This window comes from Drosophila santomea, chromosome 3R (genome assembly GCF_016746245.2).
Source record: "Drosophila santomea strain STO CAGO 1482 chromosome 3R, Prin_Dsan_1.1, whole genome shotgun sequence".
In the NCBI taxonomy this organism is placed as follows: Eukaryota; Metazoa; Arthropoda; class Insecta; order Diptera; family Drosophilidae; genus Drosophila; species Drosophila santomea.
This window is the reverse complement of record NC_053019.2, coordinates 28,632,090-28,652,435: the sequence shown is the minus strand read 5'-3', so window position 1 is coordinate 28,652,435 and position 20,346 is coordinate 28,632,090. Positions and strand designations below refer to the sequence as shown.

The window sequence follows — 20,346 nt, the reverse complement described above, 5'->3', positions numbered from 1 at the left end:
GCCGCAAGCTAAGGGAAGTTATTAATGGATTACTACGAAGGAAAGGAAAGTGCGGGTGCGGGTGCACAAAGAGCGGTCAGCAGCAATGTTGCACTTGCCTCGCAACGGCAACATCTTAAGTGGCACTGTGCCCGACTCTGTGGTTGCTGGAAATCATCTTCGCAGCGGACAAAAACATTGCGAATGAAGAATCTTTGAAATTGCGAAACTTTGACATGTGTCGGTGACTGTCTGTCCCCAGTTTCCTCACTCCGATCCCAGCCTGATTCCGGATTCTTGTTGCTGCCGGATAACTTCGCCCAACTTGCAACACGAGCAGATGTCGTTAGGGAAAAGTTTGGCCCCTCGAATCTGCTCCGTCCATTTGCTGTTAGTCAAATGGGCATTATTATGTTCGTCAAAAATAGGAATTTCGCCATCTCGTGCCAAACTTTAGCCTATTTGGCTGCATCTCCGCCTAAATCGAGTGCCTTTTGGGCATTTGCTGGCCCACTGGCATTAAACTATTAAAGTGTGTTTACTATAATGGAATTTTAGTGTTTGTTTGTAGTTCACCAGCCGCAAATGCACGAGCAAATAAATAATTCAGGGGAAATAGCGAGCCACCATTAACGCTCAACCGCGAGGCACACAAATTCAATTTGTGAACTCCTCTTCTTTGAAAATGACCGCTTGTGCGCAGCCTTTTGAGTGTGGAAGAAGTGGGCGTGGTCTTGGCCGAACAACAGTATTCAATAAAGAGGACTTGCCAGGCGTCACAAAGCACAAGTAGGCGGCGCATTGTTGATGGCTCCACCGCGTTGGAGCTGCTCGCTAACGAGAAAGGCCCCACCGACTGCTGCACTAAAAACCATAAATATAGATGGTGTGCATCGCGTGCAGGTCTGCCTGGGCCAGAGGAGCTGGCAAGGAGAGCGGGCTCTAAATGGACACATGCAGTGCCAAGTGGCAAAGCAACGAAACACCCTCCGTCCGAGGATGTCAGCGGGGAATAAGTGCCCCCAACACAAGTAATATTGAAATGAAGTTCACAGAATTCAGTTGGCTCCATGCGTAACATTCATTCTCCTGGTGGTGGTCATTCCTAGTAGCTACCTCGTTGATTGATCTTCACTTCGGTAACTTATTAAAGCTGTGGCATGTGAGACATGTGTCGTTTCCTTCTCCTATACCACTTGGCTGTATAGCTGGAGGCGCTTTTCACTCTGTTTGCGGTCATAAGTTATTTACATCGAGGCGCGCACTTAATTAGTAAGTGCATACCTTATTAACCTGCCGGCAAATCCAATAAGTTAGGGGGAAGTGGGGAAATTGGCCTCCAAAGCCGAGGAGTGCTGCTGCGGCAAATGCAAATTACCAGGGCGGGTTTACATTAAGCGTCTTTGGTGAACGTCTGGCGCACATGTGACTCATGGCAGAACGAAGGCTGAACCCTCCGGGGCTGCCGGTTTAAACTCATTTCACCTTCATTATGTAGTTGCTGTAGCTGGCTGACTAAGCAGAGAGCCTACGGAAACCACCCTGCCACCCACCATCCACCACCCACAACCCACTTCTTTCATTCGGCTTCCCGCCGGGTGACGACAACTAATTGAAAATCCTCAAGACATCACATATTGAGAACTCAGAACTGACTTTGGCAGGCTTTTTTAATTATGGATGAATCTCCAGGCTGGCAGTTTCTGTTGGGGGGAAAACTAATTTGGACTGGACCTGCGGCAGAGGAGCGAGCGAGAGGCAGGAGCCATTAGAGGAAGTTGCGTGACAACACAAATCAATAAAACCATTTTAGTGCCTCTACAGCCAAATAAAAAATAAACACCCGCAAACGGAAACTGACTAAAATTGTAATTATGCCAGCGCAGACGCCATTAACTGTCGGAACCTATCCCTCTGATAGAAACGCTATAGAGATGGTGAACTGGAAACATTTATAAAACAAGGTAACAAGTTTTTCCTCAGTGTACGCGATGGGGCTAGGACTAATCACTCCGGAGGGTTCTGCTCCACCGAAAGCGGGGCAGTGCGTCATTTCCCGGCCAGGTTAATAATTGACTAGCCATAATTGTAATGACTGAGCCTCAGTGCGATTCCGGCAAGAACAGAATTTTCCCCCGAAGTTTTCCGGGCTCGTATTCTTGTGTCTGCCATCTGTTTGACCCCCGCCCTCCATCTGCCATCGGGTGATGGATTGGCCGACGCATTGATTGATTGACAGAGCGTGTGATTTGGCTTGATGTGCTCGCCTCGATCCCTTTGTCAATTCATGCAGACGATGCCCAGATTGCCCGAGCCAAAAGGAGAATTATTGCCTTGGCCATATTTGAATTAATGAAATTGATTTTGTTTTGCCAACGCCGAGTAATTAATAACTCGATGCGAAATAGCAAGTCATGTTATTTGTCTTATGGTGCTCAAACTGATCGAATTACGTGCCCAGCAGGGGGTAAGCCAAAATAAGGCCACCACCCTCGGAAAATTGGTTTCACCCAAACGATTTAGCCGACCTTTTCGTGCATCCAACTTCACCACTAAGTTTCCACACAACATCATTGTTAAATTCACGAGAAATCATTTTCAGAAAATTCACCACGAAGCACAGAAGTACTTCTGTAAACTGTTCGTGGCATAAATTGGTCTCGTAAACAAATTGTGTTCCGGCCAGCAAGTGAAGGAAGGATTTCTGCTCCGTTAGCTCGAACTTACATTCGTAACATACATTTGTTGGGCATTCGCATTCATAACGTTCTTTACACAAAGCCATTTCCCTGGACTAAACTATTCCGGGAAATTACATTTGGAAGCAGAGTGAAGCAAACCGAACGAATACCGAAACCGAAACCGTAACCAAATTCCACCTGAGCCGAAAACAAAGACCGAATAATTATAAATTTAAATCCACACTAAATTGCCCGGCAGCGCCTCCACGCCAATTACCAGTCACCCGGCTATCGTCCGGAATTCAGGAACTCTGGAATTCACCGAACCCACTGACAACAATTACAATTAAATGCCAAATGCACAGCGTTCCGCTCCCATGTTAATAATAGTTGTCAGTTGCAGCTGCGCTAATGTCAAAATATGTGGCACAAGAACAGAGAGTGGGGCACATTCACATTCCCCCAGTGGCAGAGGGGCAGCGGGGCAGGAGCTGTGGCTTGACTCCAATCAGATTGGATTGCTTTGGATTTGGCTGGTGCAGGGGCGCCAGTCGAGATAACCGCAAATTAAGGCAAACAACAAGGCAACAACCACGAGGACAACACAAGTGACACAAGCCGCATTGTGGCGGTGACTCCGACAGCCCAGGAGACGGCTGAGGGTCATGGTGCGGGAACGAGAATGGGAATGGGAATGAGAGTGCACACCCGGCGTATACGTGATTTATTGATTAAATTTAAATGTGCAAGCTCGCAAACAATGGAGCATATTAAGATGGCGGCGAAGGCGTTCCCAGCACCGCATTATGCAATTATATCCAGGACGCTCACCCACACGCGCACACTTGCAGCTAAGGCGAGTGCCAGGATATCGGGATATCATGCCATCGAGGTCCTTAGGCTTCCTAACATTCAGAAGTGTCGCTGCAGGATGAAGCGTGTGGAATTCCAGCCCGAAAAGCTGAGTGACAAGGAGTGCAGCACGAACCTTTCACTGGCTTCTTGCGCTCCCATCATCCAGAGGCACCAGGACACCAGGATGTAAGTGGGAAAAGAGTGCGAGATGAAGGAGGGCCGATTGAAACTTGCGAGAGAGAAAAGTCTACATATGCTTTTTACTCCTTGATCCTTCCTTATACATTCTCCATCTATACCTTGTGTTATTAACTTAGGAAGGATTAAACAAGAGTAAGCGAATTTGAAAAATAGTGTACGCCCTGAGAGCTTCTTTGGTATACATATGTACATACTGTCTACGATTGCAGGAGTTCCCACTCTTTTGCTTTAAGTTCCCCAAAAAATTTAATTACCCAGCCGAGTGGTAGAGTGGCGCAAACAGTTTCGTGCCCGCCATTATCTATGCAAATATTTTTAGCACCCGCTCCAAGGACCGCACACTTGATAGCATTTTATTTCAATATTTCAAGCACCCTTCGCCGTCGGCCAAAGTAGTTGAAAGTTGCAATCTGTGGCTGCCCGAATGTACGCGTGTGTAAATAAACAAAAAGCGATTATGACTTCAAGTGGGTTCCCATGGGCTGGCGGATTGCCCAGGGGCAACGGCCGGGTTGCGCCGACCTATCAACATCAACACAAGTTCAAAGTTGGTTTATTTATCCGTGGTTTTTGTTTCTTCGTAGCGTCGCTTGAACTAACCGATTCGAGAGGTTCGTTGGCCTCTGCTGCAAGCATCCATTAAATATGGAATATTATAAGCTTAACGCGTATTTATTTATTCATCCATCCGCATAAATGTACGCACACAAGAAAAAATGCTTTTCGGCAAAAAATAAATATTAAAATAAGAGTGAGTGGAATTGTTAATGAGAAACTAAGAGAAACTGAACAGGTCAATCAATAAGCCACCCACAACATTCAAAGGACACGGGACACACTCACCTTGCGATGGCTGCTTCTGGTCAGGAAACATCCCGTGGTTGCGCTATCACACATTAATTTTGTTGCAGCCACCTTGCTTGTTTCGCTCCCAATGAGGGATGTGGATATGGCTTTGGAATCGTTGGTCCAATTTGCGTGGACAATCGAGAGGATATGCTGATATGTTGGTTCCTTAATCGATAGTTGGGTTCGACTGGGTTCGATTCGAGTTGTGCTCTCTGTAAACCTAGTTCGCTGTATGCGTTATCCTTGCTCGTGGTTCGGTGGTTTCGTAACTGCTACTTAGGCTATAATTTGATACGTATTTTGTTGCTCCCTCACACGTACTAAGGCTTTGTTCCGTTTGTATCATGAATTCGTTCGTTTTGCTTCCCTCGCTTATGGCCTTATCCGCTTTCCATTTTCTAAGCACACAAGAGCCATGATAACTATATCTATAAGAGGGCCCTCTGACCCCTGACCCCTGACCCTCGTGCCAGTGTGTGCGTGTGTGTGTGTGTGGTGCCGTTTAGGCAGCTTTTTGTTGCCAAGCGAAATATTTATGCTTGCCTTTCACGCTGCTCCTCCAATGGCAAATTTCGAAGCACGCCACTCCATCTTCACCCTTCGCTGCCAAAACAGTTTTAAAATTTCTACTCGATTGATTTAAATGTATCTTTAAGTGCGGTTTCCACACCCACTACTAAATTCCATCGGGCAGAATGCCAGCCAAAAAAGGATGCGGTGCAATCGGACATCGCGTATTTCACTTTACGCCTCGAGCAAGGGAAGAATAATTTCGTCGGGCCGTGCAAAAATTTCATTAATTTCAGACATACTAAATTAAAACGATACACAGGCAGGAGACCAACAGCTCCAAGCAAAAGCTCCGCCTCTAACTTGCAGACAACACGGCAAGAATGTGGCCACGACAAGTGTTTCTTCTTTGAATTTAAGTTATTGCTTTGCTAACTCCTAATAAAGATTTTAGTCATAAGACGGAATATCCAAGAAGGATTTAAAATCGGGAAAAGCTAGTTATTAAAAAGATTTGTACAGTCTAACAAAATAAAAAGAGACCTTAGCTAAGTAAAAACTGAGATAAGAAATTTTATTTGGAATTTTAGTGGCACGAAGAGATTTAAAACATGATCCAATTTATAGAGGAATTCTATCCCATTCATATGTAAAAGGGTTTTTCAAGTGGGAGTTTCTCTCAGTGTAGATAAAGGCAATGCCACCAGCTCCAGTTTCATTTCCCGCGCGGCTGCTTTGGCCACATAAACCGGGCAAGGCGTGGTGTGTGGGTGTAGTACTGGTGGCGATGGCGATGGCGATGGGCTTACTCTGCAGACGTGCTAAGACCAAGGGCGGCAAGTAAATGCCAAAAATTACATTCTGCCACTTTTGCAGACAAAAGATGAAAGCTCCAAAAATCCCGAGAGTTTGGCAACTGGCAGCAGGCAACGCGGCGTATACGCAACGCGGGCCAAGCTACGTGGGTTAGCGTTGTCGAACATAATGGCTGCTTCATCCCTGCTCCCAGCTCCCTGCTCCCCGCTCCCCGCCTCTGTCTTCCCGCTCCGTTATCCTTGGCAGGCAATCGTCGGGCTGTTGAACCTTAAGTGTGTGCGTCTGCTCCAGAGCCAGGCCATGTGCCCATTTGTCTCTATGCGCGGGAGAGGTGGTGGGGTGGTGGGGATGTATCTGCCTTTCTGTGTGTGTGAGGGGGCGTGAGCGAACGCATTTGGCAACAAAAATGTTGTCTGTATATGGGACAGTGAACGGAAAAAACGAAAGAAACGGCAGTGAAGGCACACATAAATGAATGAGTCGTTGAAGAAATTGCGTTGTGTATACGCAGCGTTGTCTGGGCTTAATAAATTACTATTCGCTTGACAAACACACATTCCACACAGGGACACTGGGACACAGGGACACGTGCACTGGGCTCTGCCACACTTGATGGTGCTTGTTTACCCAGTGTAGATTTGCTTTCGCCTTGAAAAATAATATGTGTGTATTCCATAAGAGCGCTTTAATTGACTGACGTTTCTCTGTGACTTTCTCGTTCTTGCCTTTTTGGTATTGATCGGGCGAACGAGGCAATTTACCGCGACATTTAACTTTTATCGCCGCGCTTCGTTTCCTTTTGTGCAATACTTTTCAGAGTCCGCCCGCGGCGATGGCGAAAATGCCGTTCGACTCGCTTTCGAGGACCTCTGTTAAGCGCGCGTTTTTCCACCGCCGTTGGCCGCGTGCGTGAAATAGTATTGAATAAGTTGCTGTTTAATGAGTTTTACTACACGCCACGAACTCTGCGTCTGTGTGTGTGTGTGTATGTGGTCGGTTACTACTACGCACGCACGACGCTGCTGCTGTAACGGTGTCTCGACGAACGGACCACGACCACGAGTCAAACGTCCGGCGCGCTCAACTGAACCTTGCGTATTGAACACGCTGACCCGGCGAGCGCACTCCGAAGTCGGGAAACGGGAAAACGCGAGCCGAAGTTGCGGCGAAATTGGAGCAAAATACATTCACAGGCAGGAAAAGCAGCACACACACACAACACACACACAACACACGCACTCCCACCCACACTCTCTCCCGCAGTTGGAAAACTTTCTTGTGTAACGGGAGCGAAAGCTCGTTCTCGTGCTCCTGCTCGGAAAACTTCGGAAAACTTGGACACTGGTGTGCGTTTGCGCTCTGTGTGTGTATGTATTTGAATTATTCAACACGGAAAAATCGGCAGTCGGGATTTCGGGATTTCGGGCATTGAGTTTGCTACGCGCCAGGATGACGGGCTGCCAGTAACTCCTGCTTGCAACCGGACGGACGGCAGAACCCCTCTTGAACTTGTCCAGAATGCCCAGGACTTGGGTCTTGCATAATGGATTCTAATACGTCGAACATGACTGCAATTTTTCCAAATTACTAATATTTTTGGTGTTTATTTGGGCGATGATAAGATTTCTGGTCTAGTTAAAAAAAAGAATGTGGGGAATATTCACCAGATCTTGTACTCCCGATTTCCTTACCCAGGACTCTAGTCAAATCACAACGATTTGCAAAGCTTGTTTGGTATCGATTCACAAGCTTTGATAACTGAGCATCATCCTGTTGAGGGTCTTTCGGGGAGAAGGCTAAGTGAATCCCACTCAAATCCTTTCCACTCCACCACTTAAGCCTTCGATTGACTACCATGCACACTTGTACGAAAGTGCCCCTAATCCCGGCGTAGATAACAATTACAGGCACAGGACTATTTAAGGAAAGCGAGTGCCAGGCGAAAGGCCATGCCAACAAAGTGCCAATCATAGGAAATCGGTGGGCAGTGAACCCAACTCAAAGGCGCTGCGGGACCTGCTGCATGACAGTCAAACATTATGAATGATAAAGGTCCAACACAATGGCTGTTGTCTAAATGTTTGCATATCAAGCCGTTCGAATCAACGCAACGAAACAAAGCCAATTGGTTGGGAGGCGGGACGGGACGGGGCGGGGCGGGTCGGCATTATGAATATGTTTAATAGGCCCGTGCCGATGACACAAGCAGATAAGATGTTGCCATTAAAAACGCATTACAATTGATAGGGGAACGAGTGCAGAGATTGGGGCTAGCGTGTGTGAGTGTGAGTGTGTGTGTGAGTGTGGTGGCCACATCATTCACAAAAGCTGCTTCGCTCCCACACTCTCGCACACACAATCGACACCACCACTCTAATGTGGGTCAGTTTGGTCCGCCAATCCGACAGCCCACCGCTGACAGGCAATCAACTGTCAGGCCGGGCGGACATGCAAAGTGACTGCACTACGAAAAGTGTTTTCCAAGGCGCAGGCGACCCCGGGCATTCGCAGATGGGCAAACACACACGAGGAGGATATTTCCCCGAAATACAACACGTTACGTATACGCACCGTAGACGCCTGCGCGGATAAGATGCGCAAACAGTGGGCTCCACTCGGCACTTCGCTAGCCACTGTGCTGGGTCATTGAATCTATCCAGCGACTCTGGCAGCCGGATGCGAACGGCTAATAACAAACTTCCGGAGAGGAAAAATTCTTTGTCATTGAGATTTGTCGAGCGCTGCTTCTCGCCGCTTAAAACGAAATCGAATTCAAAAATATCTATAGCCATCCATGTAACAAATGCACTGCAAGAATTCAACAAACTAAGAACATATATCTAAATAGTATGTGATTAGCGCTCACCACATTGACCATACTTTGTCCTTAACCATAACTTATGAAATGAATATCCTATAATATGCGCAGGCAACACTAGAGTCTTAGAGTCTGCCTCCTTCACCCATCCTTTAACCTCTTAGCAAGTCCATGGGCAACACACACATTGATCCTCCACTTCTTGCATTTTTTCAGAGCTCCAAAGTTGGAGTAAGCCTTCTCAGAAGTTAGAGTGGTCAGGGAAGGACGAAAAAGGTGGGCTGAGAGTCCAAGTTTGATGCGGCTTTGATGCTGTTGCCCTCCAGTGATTTATGCAAAGTTTTTGCGCCGCCCTTTCGTGAGGCATAATCCGCTTAGAGACTGCGATTCGGGTTCAAAGGTAAGTTCCAGTTACGCGGTCGAAAGCGGGGAGTGGAGCGGCGGTGGAGGCCCACGCTAAATTGCCCTTTAAGTGCCTTCATTGGCAATTAATGCCGCCGGCGTTTGCCGTTTGCCTTGGCACTAGACTAATTGCAGTCGGCGTTAACAACTAATCGCAATTGGCGTAAAAATGCCACATCAACTATGCAAACGTTTCATGCCCTATCGAGTCCGCTTCTACCACTCCTTATCAATCACATTCGAAACACAACTGCCTGCAGAGCCTTGGCACAATTCTGGCCATCGCCTGGTCTTCGCCTGAATCCGCCAGTTACATGTCATGGCCCAAGGTCCGGCTTTGTTCTCGCCTGGCTAATTGATGTCGTTTGCTGTCTCTGGTTCGGTGTTGGACCTCCGCATAACTACTTAGCTTTGAAATGTCCGCACTGGAATATCATCTTCAGATTTGAATACTAAATATCAAGGAGCACAATCACTGTCATCCACAAGCATTTGGTAATCTAATGCTGCTATTGCAAGAAACTTGTAAGCCCTTTTATTTATTTACAAGATGAAGCTTTTGACGTGGTATGGATATTTATTTGGAATTATGTAGGTAAAGTCCTTTGACAGAAGAGCAATCTTAAGACTTTCTTAATAGGCCCCAAAAAACATTATATTTTAATGTATCCAAATGTATTTCGATCTTCACATTAAGGGCTTAATCTGTGCTTTTTATTTACCCCTTAAAGTCATTGCATACTTAATGTCGAACTACACGTGAAAAACTCGCCAATCTGAAAAATGTTCCACAAACTTTCCTTTACTCTGGCCACTCTGAGGAAGCTCAGCCGCAAGACCCACGGAATCTATCAGAAAAAGAAAATAAAACAGGGGGAATAAACAACAACGAAATGGTTCTTATTTCTCTACTACAAAAGCTCTGCGTTCGCCAGAGAGAAATTCGGCGAAAGAGAACTGGGATAGAAGAGCGAACGGAGAGAAAGGAGAAATGGCAAAGCCCACCCGCCAACCTTAACCCACCAACCCCTCTTCGGATCTGTGCCAACAAATGCAAAATACGAATACGTTTAAGGTACGAAAAGTAAAAGGGGGGGAATTCCGCCGAAACGTAGCGAAATCCACAGCAAAGCAAACAGAAAATTTGAGCAGCGCGGGGGAAGGTGGGGAAAGTGGGGAAAGTGGGGCGGTTGGGCGGCTGGGTGGTTGAGTTACTTGGAACACGCAAAGCCACGACCTATCCACACAACAATCGTGTGTGGGTGTTGAATCCAAACAGCCAAACACTTGGCAGGCAACTGGGTTTACATGTGAGTGGCATAAACCGCTTTTAGTGCGCACACAGATATCCACGCACACTAGCGCACCGGCGTCGAGATGTGAATGTGTGTGTGCGTGGATGCTGCCTTTTGTGGGACTGCAGGTCGTGGGTTAATTTCGTTTTAGCACTGCCATTTCTGCACCTGTCACGATTCGATCTCAGACTATGAAAATATTCAAATCTATTGAATTTTGGCATATCAAGTTGTATCCTTTGTTCAGCTCGACTTCAGAATAAGTACCTTTTGCATACCAACAAATTAAACCAAATGTTAGTTTACCTTAAATATTCCAGCTCAGCTGCACTGGGAGTGAGTTAACATATTTTCAGTTTTGGGCATCCAAATGTTTTCTTAGTGCATCCATCACTCTTTGGCAACTGTGTTTACTTGCAAAAAAGTGCCCTCAATACCTTTCACTACCCCGCACACACAGAGGACCGTAGTTCGGCGAGAAGCTGATGTTTTCATGGTGCAAAAATAAATTGTGTCATACGCAGTGTTGCCAGTTAAAAGCCAGAAAGTCAGCCAGCCAGGCCAAGAGCAGACAACACAAAAAGCAGAGCGGAGCTCAGCTCAGCTCAGCTCAACTCGGCTCAGCCGACGGGCAGCCCATTATCATTAGCTCCTGCAGGAGGCTGGGCTAATTCCCGCTCATCATTTTAATGGGCCGCCCGGCTGACGGAAATAATTAAAAATTAGTTAAGAGCCAAGCGAAGGTATGACCCCCGGGTCCTTGGTCCTTGCTCCTTCGATCCCGGCCATAAGTCAACTGTCAAGAGGAGGGAACACCGCTCGGCCAGCTGCAAAACATAAACACGTTCGACAGTCCCCCGAAGGGAAAGAGCGACCAGTGACAGGCAAATATTTTACGTGCACGCAACAAAGTCGAGCAAAGTCGACTCTTCGATGAAGACGGCAACATTTCAATACGTCGCCCGTCGACACTCACTACTGACGACTGTCTCCCGCAGTTGCGTAAGACTTTTGCAATTAGTTGCGCAAATGGAGGGCACGTAGCTGAAGTGAGTCGAGCAGAAGAAGGACGAACTGGATTTCGAGGCACGTAAGCATCCCTAACAAGGTAAGTAAAGTGCCGCCATGCGAACCCAGGAACAGGAACCCGTCCTTGATCCAGTTGGCAGGCGTTGTGCAGCGGGTCAAAAGCGGAAGAAAACTTAGCTCGTTCTCCCTTGAACGCGGCTGCAGCTCAGCTCACTGATTAATCAATTAGTTAATTGATTGTTGGTAAATACCATTTGCCTCTGTAAGCTGCTATGATCGTGTGGCACCAGAGAAAGGAGCCGAGCTCCCGAGCCATTTTACTCTATCAGAGCTCTTTCCAAGTCAATGCACCCAAAATTAAGATTATTAGCTCCGAGAGAGGAAAACTTTTTGCGCTGCGTTGGCAGCAATTAGAAAACCGCTACACCTGCGTTGCCAATTAATAGTTTCAGCTTGTTCTTTTTTCAAAATCATCCAACAACAAAAACAATAGAAAGCAATGAGGGATTCCAGGAGGTGCAGCAGGGCTGAAACGATTTTTCTGGTCGCAGTAGTCGAGCAAGCCAACAGCAGCGAAAAAGCAAAAGAAATCGCAGAAATATCGGGAGCAGTTGGCCGGAAGACAATGGGGAGAGAAATGCTGTGGCAGTGTTTGTCTTGGGCAAAACTTTCTACCTCTGAGAAGTATCTGTGTATCTGTGTATCTGTGCATCTGTGTATCTGTGACGATGGCGGCACTGTGAGAGCAAGGAACAGATTTCACTTCAGAACCCAAAGTAGTTTCTGAAAACTCCTTACAATTATTGAAAAAACAAAACCATTCAGTTGGACACTTTTCGCAGTGTGTGTGTGTATAGAACCAGCAACACCATCTCCATCTGCAATTCCAGCTGAGGCAATAGTCTTATCTGCATTGAGGCAAAACTCTGTGTTAGTCGTCGCTCCCAGTTTCCTGGCTGCGTCTTCCAATTGTTGTTGCCAACTCGGAAGGAACTCAAACAGCCGAAGAAAGACTCCAGACTGCGGCTGCCTAAATGCCCGCCATTTATTTGTGAATGGCACTCCACAAACTCCAGGCCTTCGAAGACAGGAGGCCCAGTTGCCAGGAGGGAACGCCATCGTTCTGCGCCATTTCAAAGCTCCAAACGTGCTGCTGCATGGCAAACCAGTTGGAGAAGTTTTCCACAAAGCCTCCAGCAGGCTCCTTATACATTAAGGGGCGCCGGCCACAGCCGCAACTATTTTCATAAACTCTCATTCAGCAGGCATCTAATCACTCAAACTCACTTAAAGGCCCTAGAGCAAGTTAAAGCATGCTTTGCCTAGTTAATATAAACTATGATATTACGATTATAATTATACGAAATAAGCCCCAGTAGCAAACGTATTTTGTTGCAAACGGATTGGGTAGCGAAATAATCAATCGCCATGTCGGCGTTTGTCAGTCAGATTTTCAATTAGGTTTCAAATGCAGCCAATGCACATTTACGGCTGCCACTTCACATCACTCATGCGTCGTTGCGAATAAATCAAAATAATTTACTGCCTCGTTGGCAGCGGAATTCGTTGAAATTCCGCCAAAAAGTGCTGCACTTCCAACTGGATGCTGCTCCATTTCAGAGGGCAAAACAATCCCATTGACTGGTTTCGATCCTAGCCGGGCTCGCCTTCCAATTTGTAATGCAATATGCTGATTTCTCCCCCCTCGACACGCCTCCAATCCCTGCAATCCCTGGTTGCCTGTTTGGCTGCCAGTCAACACTCGTGTGCCAATAGAAATGCCAATGCGTCTCACTTGACCAACTTTGCAGCTGTTTGCCGCTCCTCAAGTGCCAGGCAAACGGAAGCCGAGCAGTATTGGCATACAAGTTTGACATTCCGCCCGGCAGCGTCTTATTTCAATTAAAAATTGTTTAACAAATCAATTTACTGCGCCTGGCGCAAAACTGATTAAAGCAACGGCAGCCATAGAAGCCAAGAAATGCAATTTAAAAGTGGCGCCAGGCCGCACCGCGCCCGGAATACCCTTTCTGGCCCTCGTCAGTTCGCAGATCACAGATTTCTCGGCCCAGATGCACATTTCTGAACGGGATAAGGGCTCCCACTGCAAATTGAATTCCTCGCCAGCCCCGCGGGACGATTAAGAAGGCGGCTTCGGCGCGAGTGCAGAGGGTAAATTAATTTATTTGTTAAACTTTGCGATGTCAGGGAGCCAAAGTCAAAGTTTGCAGCGCGGCGAAAAGAAAAATAATCAACTATAACTAAAACAAACAGCCGGCAGAGTGAATGCAGGGCGTGGCTGCGTTCCAAATGCGTCGGCAACCGCATCTTCAAGGACTTATCCGCAAGGACTTTATCATAAAGTTTCTCCTGGTGGCTGGCAAAGTTCCTAGAAGGCGACCAGTGATGGCAACCTTGCTACGAAAAGAACCCTAAAATATTAGCTGTTCAGGTTGACGAGACGATTTATAAGGATTAGAGTGAACATAGCCAAGAAACCTGTATGAATTCACAAGTTCGAATTATTGATTAAAACTAATGCAAAAGTAGCACCCTTTCAGGTTGCTAGACATTTCAATTTCTTTGCCACTTTCTCCCGCTTCTCCATGCAAGTCAAACTGGAGCGGAGCACCTTGCTCAGTTAGGTGCCTAATGTACGGGCAAGCCGCAGGAGGATGAGGTGGTGCCGGGCTTGAGCAGGTGGGAGCAGTCGAGTAAACACTCTTATCCATTCCACTAAGCACGAATCGCAATCAAATTAAGTGCTGTCGGCCAGCAGATTAAACCCCTTTGTTCAGCCCAATTACTCGGCATTCAATCGGGAGTTCATTTCAAAAATTGCATTAAACAGTGCGGTAACTTTGATTAAAGTCCGATAGACGGCACACGTGTGGCTTGTAATTGAATTTGTCGCCATCTGTGTATCTGTGTATCGCTTGCATTAAGGAGGGAGAGAAACATGTTCGCACTTTGTGTGCAAACACCACCCTGAAAGGTGAACAGCCCCCCAAAAGTGGCATGCAACCATCCACATGTCCTCGCATCGTCTGCGGCGCCGCCAGCAGCATATAAATCAGATTTTGCAATTAAGTCTTCATTGAAATTCAGGCGTAAACTGAAAATTTATTATGGCAGCCACGATGATAATAAGTGAACCGTGGTCTACCCCTCAGTTGACTGGCAGGTTGTGCCACTTTCCCCACTTATCGCGCTTCAAAGGACGAATATGTGTAGCTGTGCTCTGTCGCAATCTAGGAACTTCTAAAGCACTTTTTATAATTATTCATGTTACTAGTGAAATACCCATATATAGTTCATAGTTAATGGCATTAAAAAGAAGCTCATTTGACTCACCTTTCTGCGTCCACAACAAAGCATTCTTCGCACACGCGAATTTCCAGTAGCTGCTTTCAATCGAGTAAACTTCTTCTTCCACTGCATTTATTAGTGGGGATCCGATTGGGAATATCGTCCTTCGTTCCTGTCCTTCCTCTTCCTTCGCCTTGGGTGGGGTTTCGTTTGAAGGCAACTTCTGTTAATTGCCGTATTTGCTTGCTCGTCCAACTAGAGCTGCTAGCGATGGCATTTGGTCAATGCTGAACACGTTCCTCTTGGTTCCTTACAAAAATGCGATATAAAAATGCCAGTTCCGGTTTCGTTGCGAGTGGAGTGTTCCTGCAATCGGAAAGCGGAGGCAGTAATGAGTTAAAGAACGAGCTCAGAGCCGCAAACAAGTATTTACTGTCATATGACTGTCAACAAGCTGGCACATCTACTCGCCACTAGGACGCCTGATGGCTCGAGGTACAGTGGGTCCCGACATTTATAGATTAACTGGTGCAACTCAAAATTTCTTAAAAGACAATCGGACAATCCTTCGTTATAAAATAGGAATAAGAATACTTAGTTACTGGAGAAGTCAACAAAAGTATATTATTGCATCGTTCTCTAACAAGCGTTACACTGTGCACCGCTTTGTGTGTTTGACAGTGTATCTCGTAATGCCTAACTTAATGAAGCTTCACACTTCGCGGGTCTGAAGCCACGAGCCTGACATGTGTCATATGCATTTGCTTGAAAGGCATTCGAGCACTTGGAGAGCTCTCCTCCCGCCTGCTCCACCGTATTATGCATATATCGGGCAGCTGTCTGTCCCTGATTTTATAGCGCTGATATTGCAATCCTTGGCTTTCGTCCTCCATAAATAATAAATAAAACTGTTCGCTAAGCAGTGGGACTAAGGATAATGGTACAAAGGGAAAGAGAGCAGCGGGGTCACTGTCCGCATGGCATGCTAAAGCTTTAAACATCAATTACATCTAACCACACACACACATTTTTGTAATATTTGATGATGATTTTTGAATATTGGCTGAAAATCGTTTTCCTGTTTTTTGCGACTATAAATATCAGTATTTTGATCATAACATTCGAAATATTGGTCCGAATATTGAATGGCATACCTCGCTGAGTTCGTAATTAAATTTCCAATCAAACTGTGTTTAAAAAAAAAAATACATTTTTTTTCACATTTTTTGTTATTTTTGATGATGATTTTTGAATATGGGCTGAAAATCGTTTTCCTGTTTTTTGCGACTATAAATATCAGTATTTTGATCATAACATTCGAAATATTGGTCCGAATATTGAATGCCATACCTCGTTGAGTTCGTAATTAAATTTCCAATTAAACTGTGTTTTCAAAAAAAAATTTATTTTTTTTCCAATTTGTTGTAATTTTTGATGATGTTACAAAAAAGCGAAAATTTGGCCAAAAATTTTTTTTAACATAGTCGTTCAAAAAGTGATTTGGTTGGTTAGTATTGGTAATTAGGAGTACAAAAATGTAATTCTTTGATCTTTCTGACCATTTTTAGTCAAGTTATACCAAAAATATCAATCGTAAATATTGCATTTTTGCTAAAAATCGTTTTCCCTTTTTAAATCTGCCGCGATAAGTGAGAGGTTTGGTTATATTAATTAAACGTTTAATTGCAATGTTATGATACTAGTACTGCATGAACGGATTCGTCGCTTTAATAAAACTAAATAAAGAAAAAAATGCTTATGCTAAAGCTTAAAACATCAATTAAATCTAACCAAGGACACATTTCTCGCATTGAGGATATTTTAACGAATGTGGGCCACTTCTGGTGCTGGTACATCCTTGGCAACTTGACAAAATGCGCGCTCGTTCGCATAGCTGTATATTTATGGTAATGAAGCGGACCAGCCTGGCCTTTGGGCTAATTGTGTTGGCCCAGTTTTCGTTAGGAAGCTGAACTTGCTTTTTGCTAGGCTCTTGCGAGGAACATTTCCATTCGGATCCTTAACAGCACTGGAAAAGCTTTTATACGTCAACATTATATTGCGATAAAGGCATAGTAAAAATGAAAGTTATGTTTTTTCTTTCAAGAGTAATGTAACTCTTATCTGAACATTTATTTCAATTCACTCTTTCATTAACGATCAATACCCAAGGACTTAACATTGAGAATACCATTTTCAGATAGATTAATCATCGTCATCATCAGGATGATCATTGTCATCGACATTAAAGTGAGACGTAAGGGAAAACCACCAGTAAAGCCTTGGCTGGCACATTGCCACCACTCTAGATTTTGTTCCATAAAGCAGCTTGCCTCCTGCGAACTCCTTCCTTGCACCCGCCGTAATTGCAATGAAAGATGTAACAGTCGTGCACAGGACATTCCAATGTACAAAGAAGAATGTGGAGCTATGTCCTCAGGAACATGTCGGGGGTCCAGCTGCGTCACTGACAACTGATTTCCTTGCCAGTTTTCAACGCTGGTTGCAGTGATGTCAAAGAACTTACGCAGAGTATACAGCTTTTAAGGTCAAGAAATTGTATTCCGAAATTTCGAAAAATCTCATATATATGAATGGTGTTTCACTTCTTATCCACATTCTACGTATTTATTTTTAAATACAATATAAAACATATTGAACGAGCAATTCTGGCAGGAACCAGATATTTAGCTAACAAAGCCTTAACGGCATCTCTGCCGGGAGTACTAGGTACGGAACGGAAAAAGTCTATTCATAATTCCTTTCGAGGCGGGTGCACTGCATCCGTGCGGGGGAGCTGCATGAGCTGAAACATGCAGATACAAGATACTTTGTGTCACACTGGCAGCAGCGACAGAGTACAGCAGTCAGACAGGAGAGATGTTGCCCGGGTGTTCACCAGCAGCAGCTACACCCATTACCACATCGAGAACAACTTTACCAGTCACCAGTCAGCAGTCGCCAGTCGCCGGGAATGTTGTCTAGGCACGCATAAAATGTATTATAATGACATCATAAATTGCGCTCGCTATGTGTGTGCATAAATGAGTGACATAGCATGCCCGTACTCCGCTCCAGCGGCAGAAATGGCAAATCATTTATCAAATAACAAAAAACGTAGAATTCTTGCAGCAAACTGTACAAAGCACAAGTACAAAAACGGATTGGCAATGCTAAGGAAAACTGTTGGGTTTTAGCTTCCCTGCAAAAAGCCAAATTTATAACGAAATGGTCATAAATAATAAAAACTTCATCTAAAAAGATATCTAGTAGAAATTTAAAAATAATACGATATTTTACACTTTACGAGTACTTTTGCTTAAGGCAGTGCCACAATGACGAAAGACAGATTTATCGATTTCCCGTTTTGGGCTCAGTTTTAACCCTATCATGGCAATATTTGGTATTGTTATTGCTGCGTTCAAGTTTATCCACAACGCCCTCCCCCATCAGTCCCCTGTCCACACATTGACTGGTTAGTAGCACCCGACAAAGGAACATACAGCGAAACAGCGACCCACCACTGGGGACCGTCGCACCCTCACCTTACCCCCATATCCACACACCCACCATCACACCCACTGGGCTTTGCCGCACGCTCATGCGACTGCACACCCACTGAGGCAAAAAAAGGATACTTCCCTCTAGAAATTATCATAATTTTTATCGGTTCATTGTATCGGTATGATTGTTAGATGGAGAAGCCAATAACTGAATCGCAGCCTTTGACAATTCATATTATGATCACTTACTTTTCCGATCGGTCATCATTAATATGAAAAAGCATTATTTGCAGTGCAGTCGCGTCGCGCCATGTGGTCCTCTCCGCCGGTGCTCAGCTGCCTCGCCAGGCGACCGTGCAACATGCCACCAGCAACCCGCAACCCGCAACTGGAACTCGCAACTCCGAATTTGGAGCTCACAGCTCGCCACTTGGACGACAGATACAAAGACATTATAATAACAAGATGCGTAACGGCCATACATTGGTTTTGCACTATGCAGCCACTTTTTTGGTGACGGCCGAAATTGCTCTCTTTTCGCTCGCCAAAAATTGAGAGCGTAAAAATCTAAAAATAGAATTGACTTGCTTGTGTGAGTAAAAACAATAAAGGAGATAGTGTGTATGTGTGCGTGCTTGTGCTAGAAGACGATTTTCGGGCCGAAATCAATTTTGATCTAAGAAACAAATTTGATTAATGTTTTGGTCAATTTCGATTCGTAACTATTATGGTTTGAAAGAATTTTTTTTAATATTCGTTTGATAAAAGCGCCGCTCGAATTAGCTACCGTTCACATATTTATATTTATATTGTTAATTAATAATATGTAATATATCTTATAATCGGTACCCAGGGAACACCACGGGGAGGCCATTACAATTGTAATGGGGTCTTATATTATATTTACATATATGACCTTCGAGTCGACTTGAAATGTTTAAATGTTCAACATTAAAACATTTCCATGTTCCCCAACTAAGCTAGTTTTCTAACTATTGCTTTTTATTATATATCGCCTCTTTTTTTAATTATATAATTTAATTTTTAAAGTCGTCAATTATTTGAATGTTTATATTTTTTTCACTTATGAGATAAAATGGTGAGTTTAGCTTGACTTTTTTGTCTATTAGCAATAACAGTCCACTTGCAATGCTTAAAAAGCAAAACTTTTATAAGTTTTTTTAAAAGATCTATTTTATGCTCATAACATTCATTTTCTACATGAAACCATAATGAGAAATCACTACTCTCATTTGTGCACTTAATGCATTGGTCTACAATAAATTTTTGTATACACATTTGTTTTTTATTATTTTTAAAAATATTTTCAAAAACTTTAATGTGTATTTTACAAATATTAAAAAATAGATCAGATGGTGCCTTTAGTTTTCCAAAGTCCGATTCTGTCGAGTAGTTTTTCTCATGTATAAAAAGCTCTGATGGAGCTGTTAAATGCTCGGTTTCTTTTAAAATTACCGATCTGCATTTATCGCAACTGGATCCCTTTGCAATATATCCAACAAAATATCTACTCGAAGTTAATTCAATGGGTATATCATTGCACAAAAAATTATCTATATTTTGGTCAAAGTACCTCTCATTGCCTTCTACAATTTCAGAAAATGATACAGAGTATTCTTGCTGCTGTATTTCTTTTTTTTCAATGCAAGGCTGATATATAATCGAATCGAACTCTATTGGCAACATTACATCATCATCTGATTCGCAATTAGAGTTTTGGGAAAATTTAAAAATGTGTAGGGATATAAGCTTGGCAATTATTACATTAAATTCATTAACTGAAGGATTTCTGCAGTTACCACCTTTTGCTCGAACGCACGCAAATATATTTTCAAGGGGATCCTGGTTAACTCTACTTGTTAAAAAGAAAAAGTGGTCCGTGTGGTCCTTAAATATATCTTTGACGAGTCCAAATATAGCTTCAGTAGTTTGGATCAAGCCATCAAGACAATATATATTATTACCGTGATATTTCACGCTCCTTAGGTATTCCTGCATTTCCTTCAGTTTATGCCAAACAGTATTGTTTACTTGAAGTGCGCATTTCATGGGGTTTTTGTCAGTTAATACTCTGCTAT

General features: G+C 44.3%; 1 protein-coding gene across 14 annotated transcripts in view; it reads right to left on the bottom strand.

The window, feature by feature from the left end:
- Positions 1-20,346, bottom strand: part of LOC120452362 (rho GTPase-activating protein 100F) — a 44,446-nt gene that overhangs the window by 14,248 nt on the left and 9,852 nt on the right. For 10 of the 14 annotated variants that reach the window (XR_005616458.1, XR_005616460.1, XR_005616461.1 and 7 more), the window contains exon 2: positions 14,790-15,110. Coding sequence is in view for 9 of the 14 variants with exons in the window: in XM_039636550.2 (XP_039492484.1) it covers positions 14,790-14,876 (87 nt within the window). In the remaining 5 variants the exon portion in view is untranslated. Of the gene's footprint in view, positions 1-4,559; positions 4,623-14,789; positions 15,111-20,346 lie in introns of those variants that run through there. The other 4 variants (XR_005616462.2, XM_039636544.2, XM_039636545.2 and 1 more) reach the window with 1 other exon arrangement.